Source organism: Kryptolebias marmoratus, linkage group LG15, assembly GCF_001649575.2.
Source record: "Kryptolebias marmoratus isolate JLee-2015 linkage group LG15, ASM164957v2, whole genome shotgun sequence".
Lineage (NCBI taxonomy): Eukaryota > Metazoa > Chordata > Actinopteri > Cyprinodontiformes > Rivulidae > Kryptolebias > Kryptolebias marmoratus.
The window spans coordinates 5,851,451-5,869,756 of NC_051444.1; the positions used below are offsets into that span (position 1 = coordinate 5,851,451).

At 42.0% G+C, this 18,306-nt stretch overlaps 2 protein-coding genes across 2 annotated transcripts in view; both read right to left on the reverse strand.

Annotated features, from left to right (window-relative positions):
• strc1 (stereocilin 1) overlaps window positions 1-6,777 on the reverse strand; it is a 22,557-nt gene extending 15,780 nt beyond the window's left edge. The window contains exons 1-5 of the mRNA XM_017441324.3: window positions 5,385-6,777; window positions 4,193-4,888; window positions 4,050-4,074; window positions 2,180-3,521; window positions 679-1,656 (exon numbers count right to left, since the gene is read on the reverse strand). Coding sequence (XP_017296813.2) covers window positions 679-1,656; window positions 2,180-3,521; window positions 4,050-4,074; window positions 4,193-4,888; window positions 5,385-5,427 — 3,084 coding nt within the window. The 5' untranslated portion in view covers window positions 5,428-6,777. The remainder of the gene's footprint in view (window positions 1-678; window positions 1,657-2,179; window positions 3,522-4,049; window positions 4,075-4,192; window positions 4,889-5,384) is intronic.
• A 2,155-nt stretch (window positions 6,778-8,932) lies between these two features.
• ctdspl2b (CTD (carboxy-terminal domain, RNA polymerase II, polypeptide A) small phosphatase like 2b) lies at window positions 8,933-18,263 on the reverse strand. The gene is made up of 13 exons (XM_017405476.3): window positions 18,088-18,263; window positions 14,324-14,514; window positions 13,308-13,446; window positions 13,077-13,223; window positions 12,542-12,790; window positions 12,334-12,430; window positions 12,008-12,119; window positions 11,811-11,897; window positions 11,538-11,600; window positions 11,377-11,456; window positions 11,086-11,212; window positions 9,375-9,470; window positions 8,933-9,245 (listed from the first exon to the last, which is right to left on the reverse strand). The coding sequence occupies exons 2-13, from the start codon at window positions 14,489-14,491 to the stop codon at window positions 9,180-9,182; spliced, it is 1,431 nt and encodes a 476-aa protein (XP_017260965.1). The 5' UTR covers window positions 14,492-14,514; window positions 18,088-18,263; the 3' UTR covers window positions 8,933-9,179.
• Window positions 18,264-18,306: the final 43 nt, after the last annotated feature.

Here is an 18,306-nt window from a genome sequence, read left to right on the forward strand (position 1 = left end):
CATCCATCCATCCACCCATCCATCCATCCCTTCATCCATCCATCCATCCATCCATCCATTTTCTTCACCCACTTTTCCTTTCTGGGTCACAGGGAGCTGGTGCTTACAGGTCATAAGTCCATATGTATCTATTATATCAATTAAAACCTCAATGAAGGGTCCTACATAAAAACACAAGCTTTGATTATCCCACAGTGCATATTTCTAATAGAATAAACTAAGATTTAAGTCGGGATTTGGTGATCAACCAACAAATGTCTGTTCATTTTCATGGTAAAACAATCACCACTGATATATTTGCAGTGCAGCAACATGGAAACAGTTCTGTCTTGTACTAAAAATGATGCACTTTTAGTTTCATTAAGGGACCCTGTTTTTCTGTTACTTCATCCCTGATAAATATTTTACAAACACAAATATTGCTCACTTTACTCCACCAGCTCTCTGCTTTAGTAGCCAGATATCCCATAAAAGAACTAAACTAAATGCTGAATGGATGGATTTTACTTGGAATCGAGTGGTTTTTTGTTGCTTTTACGTAAAGAAAACATCTAATTAAAGCTTTCATGACTTCAAAAGGTAGCTTTTTCTTAAATCATTAGTTCTTCTAAAAGTTTCTGCACATTATGTCACATTAATGCTTTCACTTAGTAATTTGAACAAAAACGAACAACCTACCCCAAAGCACTGCAGCAGCACCCTCTTATTGTCCTGGTTGTTTTCTTGGTTCAAATAGTCGGCTACAGATTTAAGGACACTTGGTCTGATGGTGGCGTTGACGTGCCATAAAGGGCCTGTGATGTCCTCCATTGCCAGCATGACCACCACAGCTGTGCTGACTGCTCGATCCAGCACCCTGGTCACGGGTATTGTCAGCAGATTCCCCATCTTGAAGCTCATACTCTCCACCCAACAGCGCACTATCGTCTGCATGAACATGTTCTGAGTGAGGCACGGCTGGCAGTCGAAGATGAAGTTGTTCGGGCAGATCCAGTTAAACTGTTTCATTGGGTTTGTTGCCAAACAATAACCAGGCTTTGTCGTGGTGGTGCCGTTGTTGGGTGGCGTTGTGGTGCCGTTGTTGGGTGAAGTGGTGCCGTTGTTGGGTGAAGTGGTGCCGTTGTTGGGTGAAATGGTGCCATTGTTGGGTGTCGCGGTGCTGTTGTTGGGTGATGTTGAGGTGCCATTGTTGAGTGGCGTTGTGGTGCCATTGTTGGGTTTCGCGGTGCCGTTGACTGACCCTGTGTAGTTGCTGTAGGTCTTACACATTGGGGTCACCCAGGCTTTAGACGGCTCCAGGGACAACAGCCTAAGGAGAACAGCGTTTGGGCACACAGATAACACAAAACTGGCCTGGTCTTGCTCCCAGCACTGAATCAGAAGTAATGCATTTGGAAGAGATGTGGTCCACTTGGAGTACTGACACTGCTCGGTGGGTTTAAACACAGTCTGGCCCCCACCTCCAATAGTAAAAATGGCTGAATTGTTACAGTATTTTATTAACCAGGAGTTGTCCTGATTTGCCATCAGGTTCTGGAGGACTGTATCGTTAGCACAGACTTTGGAGGCGAAGTTAATCGGGTCAATCTCAGCGCAGAGAGCGACCTCAGTCATGTCCACGATGATGGGACGGCTCCAGTCAGGGTACCTGCAAATCTAAAATACAGATGTAAGTGAACGCATCAGAGGACAAAGACTGTTGCTACAAGATGAGCGTCTTAACTCATCACCTAATTTATTCATTATTAAAGGGGTTTTTAGTTTGATTGGTTTATTCCTCAGAGTGGAAACAGTTTCTCACTTGGATTGAGTTAAAATAATAAAAAAGACCTTATTTAGGCCAAATTTAAAAAAATTAATTTTCACTTTCTAAATATATATTTCTTGGTATAAATTACAATAGCTTTCATTTTTAATTTATTTGTTTAAAAAATCTAAATTCAAGGAATATAAATTAATTTCTTTTGGGAAAAAAAAAGCTAAAAAGTAATTCAAAGTTGAGGTTTGGGATTCTTTTAAAGTCCTGCCTAACTGATCTTTGCACGTTGTTTTTATTCATTTATTTATTCCTAAAAATAAAATCTTAACATATGAACAGATGTTTAGAGATTTAACAAAAAAAAACAATCTGACAAAATAAATCTGATGTAAACCAGTGTGATCCAGGTAAACGACTCACCTGCGGCGTGACCGTTATTATCTCCATGTTTGTGCAGACGGATGCAAGCCACCGGTTCTGAGGGTTTTCCATCAGCTTCTCAAGCACGGCCTGTTTGCAGCAGACGCTGTGATTAAAGCCCTGCTCGTCGTTTTGCCAACAGTAGGCGACGATTGACTCGTCCACCTGCCGCTCTCCCCACGTCTCGTAGTCACACCACGAAGCCAGGTCGAAGGACTGGGTCGGCTTCGGGCCTGGTGGAAAAATCAAGGAGGTGCTGCAGTGGTCCCCAACCCACGCAAGGTTTTGATTCAGAAGAAGGTTGTTCAGAAACGTTTTGTTCGAGCAGACCTCCTTCGTGAAACCACTCTGATCAAAGCGGATGCACTTTGTCAAAATATCGGTGGTAATTTGCATCACGTCGTGCCACTCGGAGTATTTACAGGAGTCCAGCTGTATTGTGGGGTCAGTGGACGCCTGAGGAGGGAGGACGTTTGAGCAGTTAGGCATTAGCTGCCAATTGTCTGGGTTGGAGAGGAGAATCATAAAGAATCCAGTGTTCTCACAGATGAGAGTGGTCAGTTTGGGACCATCTAGGCTCAGGCAGAACCCCAGCAGGGGGGAGTCCACGGGCTGAGGGAGCTGGTCGATCCACTGCTGGTACACACAGAACTGGCTCACCAAGTATCCGGGGTCTGAAGTCGAGTTCGCACAGTATCCATACAGCCAGACGTTCATCTGGTCTGAGAGCAGCTTCTTCATCAACAAGGAGTTGTTGCAAACATGCCTGACGAAGTCCACGCGGTTGCTGTCGCGGCACAGAGACACGAGAGCAGCGCTCCACGTGCCGTTCTCAGTCCAGCTGCTGTAGTTGCAGGCCAGCTGTTGGCTGTTTGAGGCCTCCCTGGCCACTCGAACAGGTGCCGAGGGCGACTCGTACAGAGCTGTGGCGGAAGGGGAGGGCTGCGCGACCTCAAAGCAGTCGGCTGACTTGGAAGCGAGCGGGGACACCAGAGCTTCAATCATATAACACATGTTCCTCCACGCCAGCTCTATCTGGCTGCTGCTGAGGAAGCTCAGTGCCTGACAGAAGGCCAGCAGAGACGAGGACGATCCGTCTGCTGAACCCAGGAGGATGTCAGCACACACCGTCTCATTGAGAGTGGCCAGGCTGCTGGGGTCACACAAAACCTCAAAGTTGAGATTAGTCAAGTTAATATTCGGGGAGCTGGTGTTAGTGGAAGGATTCTGGCAGTTCTGCTCCGGAAACATGTACAGTGACTGATCTGAGGGCAGCCAGACTTCCAGGAGGATGTTGATGAATGGAAGACCCAAAGACCAGCTCACATTGTGGTTTAGTCCCCTGAAATGAAACAGGCTTTAGATGCTGTACTTCACAGCTTTAAGACATGAGAGGAAAAATGATTGAATTGTGAAACACGTGACTCAATTCAGCCAACTTAAAATGATGTGAGGAAACATTATTTTAAAACTGGGAATCTTTTCGATTTAGTTAGACATTTCTAACAAAGTCTCATCAGTTCAACATATTTGATTATTAAAGGTCTAGCATTCCTTGAAGGAATGCATATCGCCCGCCACCAGCGTTTCACACTGGGGTCCTTTTTCGGTCAATCTTAAAAATATTGTTTTATGCAATCTCAGGTGGTATTACGAGATGTCACAAGTCTGTGTTGGGGATCACTCTCAGCTACTGACATCACATTTTAGCTCAATATCTGTAAAATACAACCATTATTTGTGTCGGCTAATGTCAAATAGCTGGGATGGCAATCTTGACTTTTCATGCCCTCATATATAAGCTAAAAAAGAAACAGACAGTAAGTTACGAGACAGCATGGCAAAGGAAAGGTTACCGTGACGTACTCACCACATAATTAGCTGCTTGAGATCTCCTGCAGAAGAAGCGAACGGACAACAATCAGTGCAGATACAGAAATGTTTATTAGAAATCGAAGCAAACTTTGTAGTCGTTAATGCTGCTGTTACCCAAAGGGAAACAGTTTGTTTTACCTTGTCCACAGGTTTCGTCTTCATCCAAAGATGGGACTTTAATTCCAAACTGTAGGGCTATGTTTACATAGTCGACTGGTCCGTCCAGAATGGATGCCAATATCTTTAACGTGTATGTCGCAAAAGAATCCATGAGGCCATTCACAAAAGCTGCTTGCTCCTCAGAGAGGGAAAGACTCTCCAGCACATCAAGAACCGTCTGCTGAAAGCTGCTCAACAGCGTAGTCATCACGTCCCACTCGCTGAGGTACGTCCACAGGGAGCTGCTCGTCGTCTCTCCCCCGGCGGTCAGTGGACTGCAGCTCTGGGATCTGACCGATGACCACAGGGCCAGCAGTGGCTGTCCTAACCCCAGGGACACCGTCTTCGTCAGCTCTGCCTCCAGGCCACAGTCCTCGCTGCCTGCGAGGACACAAACCAGCGTTCTGGGAAGGTTGTCGACGAATCCTCCTGCCAGCAGCGGTTGAACGAGGCCCAGAAGGTTATTCAGAATGCTGTAATATGCGTTGAGGTCAACAACCTCCCCTGTGGAAGGGTCGATCGAGCTGCGGGGGTTTCCACTGGGAAGTGAGTGGATCTGATCCATGACTTTCTGGATGTCTTCCTCTAATTTTGTGACCGCAGCAGGAGGCTGGTTGGAGTTTCTTGATATGAATTTGAGTTGTGAGTTCACCAGCTTGACGTCACATATAACCCCTGCAAACAAACAAAGTGTTAATCTTTTCTCAACCAGCTGATTCCTCAGTTTGAAGCGTCAACCAAATATTTACCCAAATAGAGGATCAAAACTGTAGGTTAGGGGTCACCAAATGGTCCGGATCTGGACCCAGATCAGTTTGTAAATATCAAGAAAGTGCTTTTTTAAAATTTCTTTATGGTAATTAATTTCCTGCAGCGCTGATTTTCCAGCATTAACAGTAAAGACCATGTCTACCTCGGGGTTTAATTCTGCTTCTCTCAGTAGACAGAAGCTGCCATCCCTCAGAGAAATACAGGATTAAATAAAACAATATGGTGAGAAGAAAACTGGCCTGACTGCTGATCTTTGTTAGTATATTTGTTTAGGTGAACCCTGCTGAATTAGGATTTAAGACCATTGTTGCAGGATTTTATGTGGATGAAAACAACCAAAGTAGATAAACACTTCCATGACATTTTCAACACAATACAGAATATATACTTTCAAACTTACCAAGTAAGATGCACACTGTGCAAACAGCTTGAGCCGACCACATCTTAAGCGTCCAATGATGAAAGCACTGCAGTCCCTTTCAGAAAATGTCCAGAAATGCTCTTTATCCTGTTTCTGCGGAGGAAATATTTAGCCGAGACCGAACCAGCCGAAGAACAGGCTTCATATTTGTCGGTCTGAGTGCTCTCCCATCCGCTGCAGGTGATCCCTGTGGCATCCCTGCCAGAGTCCACCTGCAACCCAACACCTGAGCTGCCCGCAGCGTAACTGAAGACACCGGTAACAGGTAAAATAGAAGTAGGTGTGAAATGTGGGCCGTGAAACACAGACAGGATTTCAACAACAGGCACGCCAATCTGTGCTGCATTATTAACGGAGTGAGCTGATTAACTCCTCCGTCTGAAACGAGACTCCTGACCTGACATCTGCAGGCTCCACAGCTCTCAGGCTGGATGAATATCAGCCGCAGCTTAAAGGCAAACATTTGTTAATGAAAGTGAAACCTGTGTTTCAGAAATACATATCAGAACATCTGGACAACTGCAGTTTGATATAACTCAGGAGAAGCTTTTTATGTTTCACACCTAATGAGTCCAACTTATCAGTTTGTTTAATGGCAATTAATTCTTTTGTTTTTAAGGAATAGTGTCCTGAAACAGTTTCCTGATGAGCCTTTTTCCCCCTTTTACAGACTTTTGATGGTGTTTTTAATACAGTATTCCCCCAGAAAGCAGAGCTCTTGATATATTTCAGCTCCTACAACCTTTTTGATCGTTTAAAACAACAAAAAGAAGCAGCAGCTCTTCAGGCTCCTTCAGGTCTGTTTGGGTGTTTAACTCCTCTAAAGTTGTCAAACTTGGACCGATTTCATAAGAATAACACAACTTCAAAAAATTCGATAAATTACGCAAACAAAAAAAAAGGATGAATAGAAGTTCTGACACGTCACTTAAAATTAAATTACTACTAAAATTCACCTTGAAGACAACTTATGACAGACTGTGAGAGCGTTTAACTACAGAAAAGACATCATTTATAGTAATTTAGGGGTGTCTTTAAGGAAATTTATGCTCCGAGAACACCAAATACATCCAATTAATTGAACAATCTCACCTTTGAAAGCTAAATAAAAAGTAAACAAGCTTCTGTTTCATAGGCATCTACAGAAAGAAGAGAAATAATTGATTAGCTGTAAGAAATAAGGCTATATACTGTAATTTAGGATAACAAAAGGGGGAATAAATACCTTCCATTAACCCGTTTTCTGACATAAACGGTCCCTCAACCTCTATTATCTCGTTCAGAGAAGAATTGAAACAAACAGCATGCAAAGAGTTTTTTTCACTTTAAAACTTTGTTTTCAGAAATTCAATGTAACTGTATATACACTTTACAATAGCATACAGCCTGACAGATAACAAAGATGTCTTCAAACATTTTTAAATACATCTTCAGCACAAACAGCAAAGCTTGCAGGTCAAATGGCTTAACGGACGTCGGTGAAAAGAAACCCCATCAACACAAACGCTCTTTTCTGCAGGAAAAAGTGCCATGATCCAAATTTAATTCACGAGTTTTCCCAGAAAGCAAGCTGTACTGTCTACATGCTAAGTTTTAAGCGTTTAGTGACATTGTGCTAAACAACACGGATATTTGTAAGAAAAAACAAACGAAAAAAAAAAAAAACACTCCATCTGTAACCGTAAATCTTCATTAATACATTTAAAGATATGCCATGCCTTTTTAAAATCCAAAATACAAAAGATTTTCCTTATTTTAAGGATTGCTTTTTTTTTTTTTTAAACAAGAAGCTGCATGTATTAAACAGTGTACAATAAACTGGTGAAGCATGTTTAAAAAGAATGTATCAAATGCCTCCCGCTGATTATTCTGGAAAACAAAAACTAATCAACATCTCACTGAAAGTGAAGCTTGCATAAAAGACGGCGGATTAGAGATCTGATGTTTCCACCTCCGTTTCCTCAGCTGCCATCCAGATCTGTGGTTAGTTTATTATTTTTTTATTTTTTTGGGGGGGGGGGGATGAAGAAATCAAAACAGAATTTAGAAAGACATCTGAGCCTTCACCCCATCTGAAATTTACATTCATAGTCTGAACATGAAGTAAAAACATTCGGCTTTGAACAGTTTGCCTTTAATAAAAATGGAAACAACTTTTGAACAGAAACGATTGTTTGGGCAGAGCAGGATTCACCCGCAAAGTTTTTAGAATTCGCTTTACAACAAAATTAGTCCTGGTGAACCACACTTTACACTATAAAAGGGAAGGCGAGGGGGGGTCTCCGTTTTTAACCATCTGCAGAGCTGGGAGGTCTGATTGTCTCTTTCCTTTTCAGTGTTTTAAGGAGAGCACTGGACTTATATGGCACTGTACAGGCAAAATCAAATCTACTCTCACTTAGACGCAGACCGCCAAATTGTTAGTTACATTAAATCTCAAAAAAAAAATCTGGGTGCTGATGGACATCCGCCATTTCCGACCGAGATATTTAGCTTCAGGTTTGTAGAACGACGCATTTCGGCGTTTCTAAATCCAAATAATTCAAATTAAACGCGTTAGTTTGGCTTCAGTCCAGCCTGAAATTGGGTAAAACAAACATTCCCGTGGTTACCATTCTTAAAGATAATATTCTAAACTATGTAAACAAAAGTAAAAAGTGTAAATGGGACAGTTTCAGAGACCAACAGTAACCGTACGTCCCACCACGAGTAGCCTTCAAACACTGGCGAAGATGTGCTACATTAGTTATGATGCTACTCAGAGGAGCCATCGAGATACACGGCACAACTCAGAAAAAAACAAAAAAACGGATCCGACCAGAATACTCCAAGAGGAATAAAAAAAGACAATACTGATTATAGAGAAATAACAAATCAAAAGCTAATATTTTTTTTTTAAAAAAAGAAAGATTTTCGTTTGACACGTCACTTTGAAAATGAATGCCCTCTAACCTTTACAACGTCAGATTTACAGTTAACCCTAACAGTTAAGGAGTAATGTATCTACAGTGAAGCAACAGAACAGATTTAATGAAAAATAAGCCGTCGATTGACTGAATTTCATGGACTGTCATCATTACCCACGTTCATAGCAAAAAATAAAACATGACCTTTACAAACATGAGTGAAACATTCTTTTAAACACCATAAAAAAATAAAAAGGACCAGTTCTACCAGAAAAAACAACTGCAACCAACAAGAAAACGTTGACAGAGCTATGGAGGAATGCATGATTTAAAAAGCTACAGCTTGGAGGTTCGTCAGTGAGGGATTATAGAGCGGCCGCTCGCTCTCGCTGACAGAGGGTCGTTTGTTCGTGTCGACAGCACCAGGGGGTTCGGGTTCAGGTTCGGGTTCTGGGTCTCTGTCAGGGTGGAGTTCCTCTTTAACCTGGTGGCGTTTTAAGTCCACCAAACCAGCACCAAGACTTCAGATTTTAGCGTGAAGATGATCTCTGTCTCTCCACGGCTCAGAGTCACATAAAACGATGACTCAACCTGGGCTTGTTCGTAGTGTGTGTAATCTTATCTACTGATTTCTTTTTTTTTTGTTTGTTTTTAAAGAAAATTACATCCAGATGTTTTTTTTTTTTTAAATGTTTTCTTGTAAAGTCTTTTTTTTAAAACAAAAGAGGCTAAAATTATTAGAAGTAATGGCAATGTTGTAGTTTGTAATCCAAAGAGAGGCTTTCTTTCTTTTTTCTTTTTTTTTTGTTATACACACATGATGATTTCAGTCTGTTCATGCTGTCCGGTTGCGAGGCTCCCGTCGAGCTCAATCAGGAGGTAACAGGTCGTGAAGCCGAAACTTGTCCCGGACATGTGGCCGCACGTCCTCATTCTGATCCGGATCAGCAGGCAGGAGGACCAGAACCAGAACGAGACATGAGACAGGGACACGTTAGACTCCACTCACACCAGCAGCTAAAATCTTACAGGTCCTGGTTCTTATTGTTACAGAGCAGCTCACCATCTCGACCAGCTTCTCCAGGAAGGGCACCAGCTTCAGCAGCTCATTGTCATTCTTATCCATGAACCAGCTCTCTATGGGAATCCCATTGGACAGCTGTGGAGACAAAACGCCACTCATGAGCAAGCTGTGAAAGCACCCGATCTGGGTTTTTAGCTACAAACTGTTTATAAAATTAAAGTAAGAAACCTGAAGTCCTTCAGTACTTAACACAGAGATAAAGAACACAATCTACACTACTACACATACAGTGAAGTGATGACAGTACATGAAGCTTAGTGAGCTACAGTTCCACACTCCGGAGGACCAACGGAGCGTGGGCCTCTGCAGCTGTAGCTGATATTTTACAGAAATCAGATTGTTTAGAAGCCAGAGTTCCAACAGGAGCATGCCGAACGGACGTGTAGCTGCTTATTGCCATAACGCAGAACAGGTCGTAGGAGTGAAGACCTGTACTTTCCCTGAGACACCAGCTCAGCTCCTCCCCACTGACTGATGAAGGCTGGAGAGGACACGTGCTGCTTCACCCCCAACGAAACACACAAGTGAGAGGACAAAAAAGTAAAGATCGTCGTGGGAAATCGAGGATATTCCCGTTCTGTCCTGGGAATAGCCGCCTAAATCTACTCGGGGACAGTGTTAAGACGAAAGGCTGGATTTTCAGTCCTCCGCTGCTGTCTGGCTCCATGTCCAGGCACAGCTCTGTGCTCCTGGGCCAGTAGTTAAAGCACGACCAAAGAAGGAAGATGGTTAAAACATTCACTGCTCTGAGCTGGTTCATTTCTAAACTCCACAGAAGAAGATGTGCCTTAGTTCTGCTGCTGGAGGACACTCTGCTGCCGTCGTACTGATCTACTGCAATTATTTCTACCATTAACAGATTTTCTTTGTCTTTCTTCCAGTAGAAGCTCCACCTGGACCAGTCATTCTGTTTGTCTGTGTCTCTTTCCTGTCCTCTAACCCCAGCCGGTCAAACAGATGGCCGCTCGTCCTGTTCTGGTTCTCCTGAAGGTTTCTTCCTGTTAAAAGGAGAGTTTTTTTCCTTTCTGCTGTTGCCAATGTGCTGCTCAGGACGGGAGACTGCGACAAAGAGAAGATTCAACGCAGTCTGCTGGCTTCCTTAAACAGAAAACTTTTACTAATTGGCTTTTTATAATAAATGTGACTGTTTTAGTACAAACCTGAGACAGCTTTTGTTGTGACTTGGCGCTACATAAATAAACTGAATTGAAACACCTGACAGTGAGTGTCAGGATTTAAAAAAAAGTTAAACAATAAAGTCATTCTTTGAAAGAGATCGCAATAAAACTTAGTCTTAACGAGCCGCTTTTCTGACAGTTTCAGAGGTTTTTGCTCTTGGATAAGTTTGGGAATTCTGTCACATTCATCACGTTTGAGCTGAACACTTTACCATCACTGCTTTCTTCTTCGAAGGCGTTGTGTTCATCAGCAGTGCTGCATTCACGGCAGGTTTGGGACCCGTCCTGCCTCGTCTTTTATTTTATTTTTCAAACATTTTTTATTTGGATATTTTTACATTTCTGACATGGAAATGAATTATTGTGAGCTATGATCTATACACAACTTTAATGTAACAAGCATATTAAAGGTAAATAACACTATTTAAATAAGTTTGTTATAGAACCATTAATAAAATGTTTGCTGTGAGTAAATGCATATATATGAGTAATAAATACAAAAGACATTTAACCTGATATGCAAAGGCTTGCGGTGAATTGTCGATGATGATGGTCTTTGATAGATCTCTGCCTAGGATGTTGAGGTCCTTGATGTAGTTTCCCTGGACGCAGACACAATGTTCACGGAATAACCTGTGCCTACGGTTCCAGCGGGGAACGAAGAGGCAAAAACAAACAATCAGTGACAACGTCAGCACAATCGATTAATAAAAACCACATCACTGAGACCGTCACAGCTTCCTGAGTCTGCTTCTTGAGCTTAATCTTAATCTGCTGTAAGAAGCCAAAAGTACAAATCTTACCTTACAAGCTGCTTTTTAGGATCCAAGATGTTGAGCAGTTTGTCAGCATACACCTTTTTAGAGGCTGTAAAAAGGATGATCTAGGAAAAACAAGACAAAAAGGGTCTAAATACTTCAATCCAACACATATTAACTGAGAAGCGTAGGGAAGTTATAGTCACCTCATATATTTGAGACATGCGCTCCAGAAACTCTCTAAAGAATGGCCTGAGCCGGACATACACCTGCACCAAACAGACAAGCAGTTGGTAAACATTTCTGCTCCTTTCCCTAAAAGTCATGACTGAGAAATGAGAAAAGAACATGAAGTCTTTAACAGTGATCTGTTTTGTTACTGGTTTGCTTGTTTCTTAGAAAAGGCTTTGTCCCCCTCTAGTGTCATTATGAAAAAAATAAAAAGAAGAGGGAAACGTTGCTTCTGAGGCAGCACCAACCTGGTAAATGACATCTTGAAAAAGGACGGGGAAGGTTAGTGCTGCGTCCTCCAGCTCATTTAAACTGCAGTGCACCAAAGTTTCATCCTGTACAACACAAATAAGACGACTGGTCATCTTACACCAAACTGCCCGGAGTTTTAATATTTACCAAAAAAAAAAAAAAAGAGAGGTTATGGGGAGAAATGTGAACAGACCAGGTCTAAGACCAGAGAGAATTCAGGCGTGCTGCGTGTCTTCAGCGGCAAGGCTGGTTTACGGGTCAGCTGCTCTTCTGTCAGCGGAGGGACGTGCTTGATGAAAAAATACCTACAAAAAAAACATTTATTTTCACAACAAAGTAACTATATACTGGAAACAACCTACAAGTGATACTTCCACAGATCCATCCAGCATTAACAAGTTAGTCAGATTTAGAGATCTAAACTATTTATAGTTTCCCTGCTTCATCCCAGCCCCTGAACGATGTAAAGATCATCTAAACCCACCAAAAAGCAAATCAAGTTCTCAAAGTTTCACTCACGGGTCAAAAACTTCCCAGTCTTCATCGTAGGACGCCTCTGGTGGTACTGTGGTCGGAGGAACATCCACATATGTCATATCCGGACTGGAACCTGGAGCTTGGACAACAAGGACAATTCAGCAAAGAATGACACCAACTGTGGCAGAACTTCACGATGAAATAAAAAGCCTTGCTATGTCAGGATTGTTGTGTTCTCCGGACTATCTACCCGTGAGAGGGGGAAGGTCAGCATCAGCATCGAGCTCCCCCTCCTCCGTGGTGGGAGATGCTTCAAGCATGTGGGGGGGCCGCAGAGGCGGCAGGTGTGTCACACTGGAGTAGAAGTTGGCGCCGGGGCACAGCTCCTGCGTGGACGTGGCTGTGCTGGTGGGCGTCTCCACCACCTGCTCCATGTCCAGCTGTTTGACGATCTCCTCAGCCTCCAGCGCCTGGTCAGGGGAGTCGGAGCCTGAAGAGGCTGAGAGACGAGAAACACCACAAACACTGAGCACCGCAACTTTTAAAAGCTCTAAAACTGGGGACGGTAAATACTTCAAATACGATCAACCAGCAATGAAACAGATTTAAAGACAACATCTTTAACTGACTGAACAACATGTCATCAACCTGCTGCCATATTCTCCAACTTTACTCTTTGTCAAGTCCGAGGCAGCAGCAGGTCAATTAGATTAGGAAAGATAAATAAATAAGAGCTATAAATGACAGCTCCCCATGCTTTTACCAATGCATCAACATTTGCTTACTTTTCGCTGGTGAGAAGAAGTTAAAAACAGGGGAGAAGATGGTCCCAAGCAGGGTGGTTCTCGGAGGGCTGGTGGTCATCTCCACAGCAGTAGTTTCCTCCAAACTCCCATTGGGTTTATCCTTATTCCTGTCATGATTGGTTGCCTCTGCAGAGGGGGATTAATCGAGACCGTTAACCACGGACGAGTGGAAAAAATAACACTAACGTTATTCATCTGCAAGTCACTCACGGCCATTGATGGAGCCTTTTTTGCCCACTCTGCTCACAGCCTTGCGAGGGGAGTTGGTGTTGGCGGGAGTGGAGGTTATGAGGTTGTTGTCCACATCGCAGTGGAGGCGGGTCTTCTTCGCTGGGCTCTCCTGCTGGAACTGACAAGCAGAGGCAGCTGTGAAACGACTGCAAACAGTCAAGACACACTCAAGTGACGTCAGGTAAACAAATGCAGCGGCCTCAAACGGGTTTTACGATCCCTGCGACGAAAAAGAAACAAGAAAACTGCATTTTAACAATACAACAAATTCTTATTTTCCCCGTTTACACTAAACTATGAGCCACAACATCCAGCACCTTTCTGCATGGCAGGAACATACTCATGTAATTTTATAGACAAATTATCTTTCTGATTATTAATATCCTTTAGGAACTGTTTTTCTACTGAGTGGGTTCAAAACAATACTGAAAAACATGGCTACAGTTATAAAAACCTATAGGTGATTTTAAAACTACAGCTTTAAATAAAGAGAATATTTTTAGGACTGATGTCAAAGAAAAAGCAGAGCTCTAAATGAGTCTTCGAGCTTTCCCGTTGAGTTTTCCAGGTGCGGGCTGGACAGCGCTGCACGCCGCGCGGTTTGACATTAATGCCCACCTGAAAGGAAGAAATAATTATGTAAAGCTGCAAAAATTCTTCGTCTTTGTGTAGGAAAGACTTTTAGCTGAGTTGACTTTTCCACTCGTTACAACCTCCTGTCCCCGCACGCCAACTTTGTGAGCTAAAAGCTAAAATTAGACCAGAACCCGAGTTCTCGGACAAGCTGCTGCATTCCACCAGACATTTCTTGGGAAACATGACACTCGGCAACGAGGAACACGGCTTGTGAGTAGGGAACCTAAAGAGCGCATTGTTAAATAGAGTTTAACACGTGAAAACACACACCAAGGAGCGGGGACGACCTTTAATGCTCCACGAAGAGGCACTGCAGTCATACTTCCGCTGAAATTAAATCAAATTAAGGAGGTAGCTACCTTGACAGCATTTCCTCTGATGAATTTTTTGATAGTCGAAAACAATCCGCTCTCTTCGCTGGTAGGAGGATCTTCTTCCACCTCTGAATGCCTCCTCTTGGTTCTGGACGTGCGGCTTGTCAGAGCGGGGTTTTGGTGCTGAGACGCCTTACGCATTCTCAGCCTCATTGTTTTAGCAATCACATGTAAGGCTGTTTGAGGAGACAAATGACAAAAAACAAAAAGTCGAAAGGTGAGAGAAGAAATCACCGAGCGCACGGGGAAGAACGTGAAGCGAAGCACAGCTGTTTAGCTAAAAAAAAAAAAAAAATACGAGCAGTTTTAACGGTCCGTTTTCTTTTTGCGGTGTGTCGCACAGGAATATCGGTTCTTTCTCCCTCAACATCTGGATGCATTCAAGATCCCATTTCACTTACATCAGAGCATCACGGCAGCCACAGCTGGCTTTACTTCTATTTGTACAGTTTAAAAAAAAAAAAGCAGCATTTCTCAGGATCTTATAATAAACACCACTTAGGAATGACTAGATTAAAGTTTTAGGAATGACAAAGTGAAACGACTAATACGAGGGCACACGGAGAGGAAAACTTACATGTTTATTGCTGAACTAAACCATAACATCTGTAAAAGGAAACGCATTGATTCTCTGAAGTTGAGTAACTTAGCAGGAGAGAAAACAAAACAATTTAAGCCGCGTACATTAATGTGCTAGGCCCTTTCACTTATGTAACAACTAAAAAAAAAAGATGTGTCCGGACATATCCACAACCAGCCTTCGCACTACAAACTACTGAACATGTCACAAGCTATGAATAATTTCTTCTTCTTTTTTTTTCACCACATCTGTTTTTCATTTACACAACGGGGTAACGGTGAAAACACAAGAACTGATGCCCAATACAATACAATACACAGAACAAAAAAAAAAAGACAGGCTCATGGTATCATTTAACTTACAGGAAAGCAGAAAAAAAAAACAGCACGAAGGCCGCGGCTGCTCAGAGGATCGGATTGCACAGAAGTTACTTTCGTAAGAGAGCACAGATCATGATTAAAATTATAAAGAGACAACTTTAAAAACACAAAGAACACAACCATAAACAAAAAAAGACGTAATGATTAAACAGCAAGTCTGGTAAACTGGTTTAAAACAACAACAACAAAAAAAACATTACATAAGAAATATTTTGTCCACTTCCCCATTCTTATCGTTTCCTTGAAATTATATAATTAAGAATAAAACTTATAATAACAATAATACTCTTGTTATTGTCTGCAACACATTGGCTTTTTTTCTGTTACTAACCAGAAATCACAAAAACCTTAAAGTAAAAACACTAAAGTGGGATAAGTAAAGATTTTAAGTGTTTTAAACACTTCAGTAAATAATGAGTACGGTCCAAATGTACGCCTGTTGAAAAAGCCTCATAAGTCTTTGATTTTTAATGCAAATAACAGTATGGCAAACTTTAGGAAATAATCTGAAATTTAAATGATATATTTAATTAAAATCAGGACAAAGAATATCAAATATCAGCACAAAACCAAAGCAGACACCTTTAAGACAGAGGCACGTTTACCGCTTTGCACCACGTTAAAGTCAGAAAACAAACACATTAACACTCAGCAAAGGATGTAAACAAGTCAACAATTTGAGCCATTTTTAGTGAATTTGTTTTTAAAAAAGGTGTCATGTTTTATCTTGCAGGCCTGCTTAAGTAATGTGTGCAAAGTGTTATCTGGCATTATCTTGCTGAAATAAGCAAAGCTTTAATAAAAAAAAAAAAAGAATCAATCCAGCACAAATAATCCCTCTCCTCTTTAACACAAAACAGTGTTGATGTTTTTCAAAATTACTGTTTTTTTTTTTATTTTTAAACTCTGGACCCTAAAACAGACGAGCTTAAATAAACTCAAGCCCAGGAGATCGTGTCCGAATCTTGTTTTTAAAATGTTCCCACCTCGTCTTTGCGCAGAAATTAAATACGCTCGCTAATAAAGTCCAGAAATGTTGGGGGTTCTCGCCGCGCATCCCACAACAGAATTACCTTCATTTCAACACGTTAATCGAGTTAAATCCATCTGATGTTAGTTTTCAGAACAGTCTCGTAAACGGAACGATTTATTCAGGTCCTAGCCAGTTTAAATCCTCCTAATTTTGCACAATTTTACAATATTTATGCCTAAATTGCTGAATATTTGCTGATAGTTGTCTCCTACATTCATCTCTGGAAAACCTGAGACGCTTTATTTGTAGTGAGAAATGTTTTTGACGTGTTATAAGGTGAATTTTCAAATATGTTTTGCTTGCTTTACGACAACAGTGTTGTTGAAATAAGAATAAAGAGAATTTCCTTCAACTTCAACAGCTGAATGTAGAACAGAGTAGATATTTTATGAGCAGCAGCGGGTTTTTATTTCAAATTAGAGATGTCATTTCATCAGTCGAAAGTGAAAGGGGTGTAATATTTTAGGTGAAGTTATTACATGACATTTTTATTCAGTCTTGGCTTTCATTTATGCACTGCACCTTAAGGTTTATTTAATGTAGCTTTAAAAAACCCTCCTTATATTTATGTAAAGCTGCCTGAATGTGATGGCACTGAAGACAGCAGCACAGAAGCAGAAATCCGTCCAACCTCTGCAGGAAATCAGCCACGAACCAAGGATCGTGCAACTGAGCGGGAAATAGGAAACATGCAAGCGAGTGTGTGAGGGGAAAAGGAAAAGGCACAGAAACCCCCCAGCGAGGCCTTTCTAAGAACCGGTCTGAGCCAAACAATTCAACCCTGCTGACAAAAAAATAAAAAAAGCCAAGCAAACAGCTCAAAATCCACAACAATTCTCATTTACACCGGAGAGAAATGGAAATAAGTCATCAAAATGCCCTCGTAGATGTGGCTCCAAAACGCAAGCGTTCACCAGCAAAACTGACATCCTAACAGGCCGTGTTAGGGGGGTTTAAAACGCGGGCACACACGCAACTTTCACCGCAGTTTTTTTACTCTTAATAAAAAAAAACAGCACTTAAAAGTTACGCTACATTTTGGCTAATAGCTGCTGTACGCGAAGGTTAGCATTTCAACAAGCGAAACCTACAATGGCTGTTTTACCGACACCGAGCCAGTGCGACACCGTAACCCCACCGAAATTAAGCGAAATCGGATCTTAAATAACATTAATATTAGTTAGTTTGGTGGGAAAGAAGCTCGACGAGCTGTTCATTAAAAAAAGCATTGTTAATGAAGGCGAACATGTCTGTATGTCAGCTGAAAGAGTCCGAGTCATCCTTAATATAATTTAGAAATGTCAAACGACGTGAGGTACATAAATATATCCGGTTGGATATTTGTATTAGGAATTAAAAAGGTAGCAAAACGAAAAAAATATATAAAGGAGGTAAGCGTGTTAATGTAAACGAGTTGTGGAATGCCACAGAGAGGAAAGTTAGCTTCGACGCAGGCTAATTTGGATGTCATTTTAAAAAACTGAATATTAACATTAACGCAGCGCGGGGATGCTTTTTTCATGGCGAATATTAAACGAATGGCTCAACAGCAAGGTTGGAGGGACGCTAAATTCATACAACATGTAGGAATTTCGCCGAGATAGGCCGCGCTTTAGCCGCCTGTTAGCTTAGCCTAGCAGTGCTAGCTTAGCCTCGGGCTAACAGATGTGTTCGGGAATGGAATCAACACATTTCACCTTCCAGTCTCTTGGTTAACGTCAACCCGAGAGCATAAGGGCAAAGCTGGGCGACTTACCTTAGTGTGACCCGCTGGAAAAATTCAAGGCGACCATCACAGCAGAGGCACTGGTGGTTGTTTTTTTTTTTTTTAAAAAAATTCCGCCGATCGGCTCCCGAGCGTCTCTTGTGTTTCTGCTGCTCAAGGGCCGTCTTCGAAATGACACACCGATGTGTTACCAGGCGCCATTTCCCGCCTCTGCTCGGGCTCTCCGCGGCAGATACCCGTATGGGATAC

Excerpts from the sequence above, each read along its gene's own strand:
- ctdspl2b (XM_017405476.3), bottom strand. The coding sequence starts at position 14,491 with ATGAGGCTGAGAATGCGTAAGGCGTCTCAGCACCAAAACCCCGCTCTG. Across the intron at positions 11,601-11,810 it reads TTCAAGATGTCATTTACCAG|GTGTATGTCCGGCTCAGGCC; the intron begins GTTGGTGCTGCC and ends TGTTTGGTGCAG. Across the intron at positions 9,471-11,085 it reads CGCAAGCCTTTGCATATCAG|CTGTCCAATGGGATTCCCAT; the intron begins GTTAAATGTCTT and ends TTGTCTCCACAG.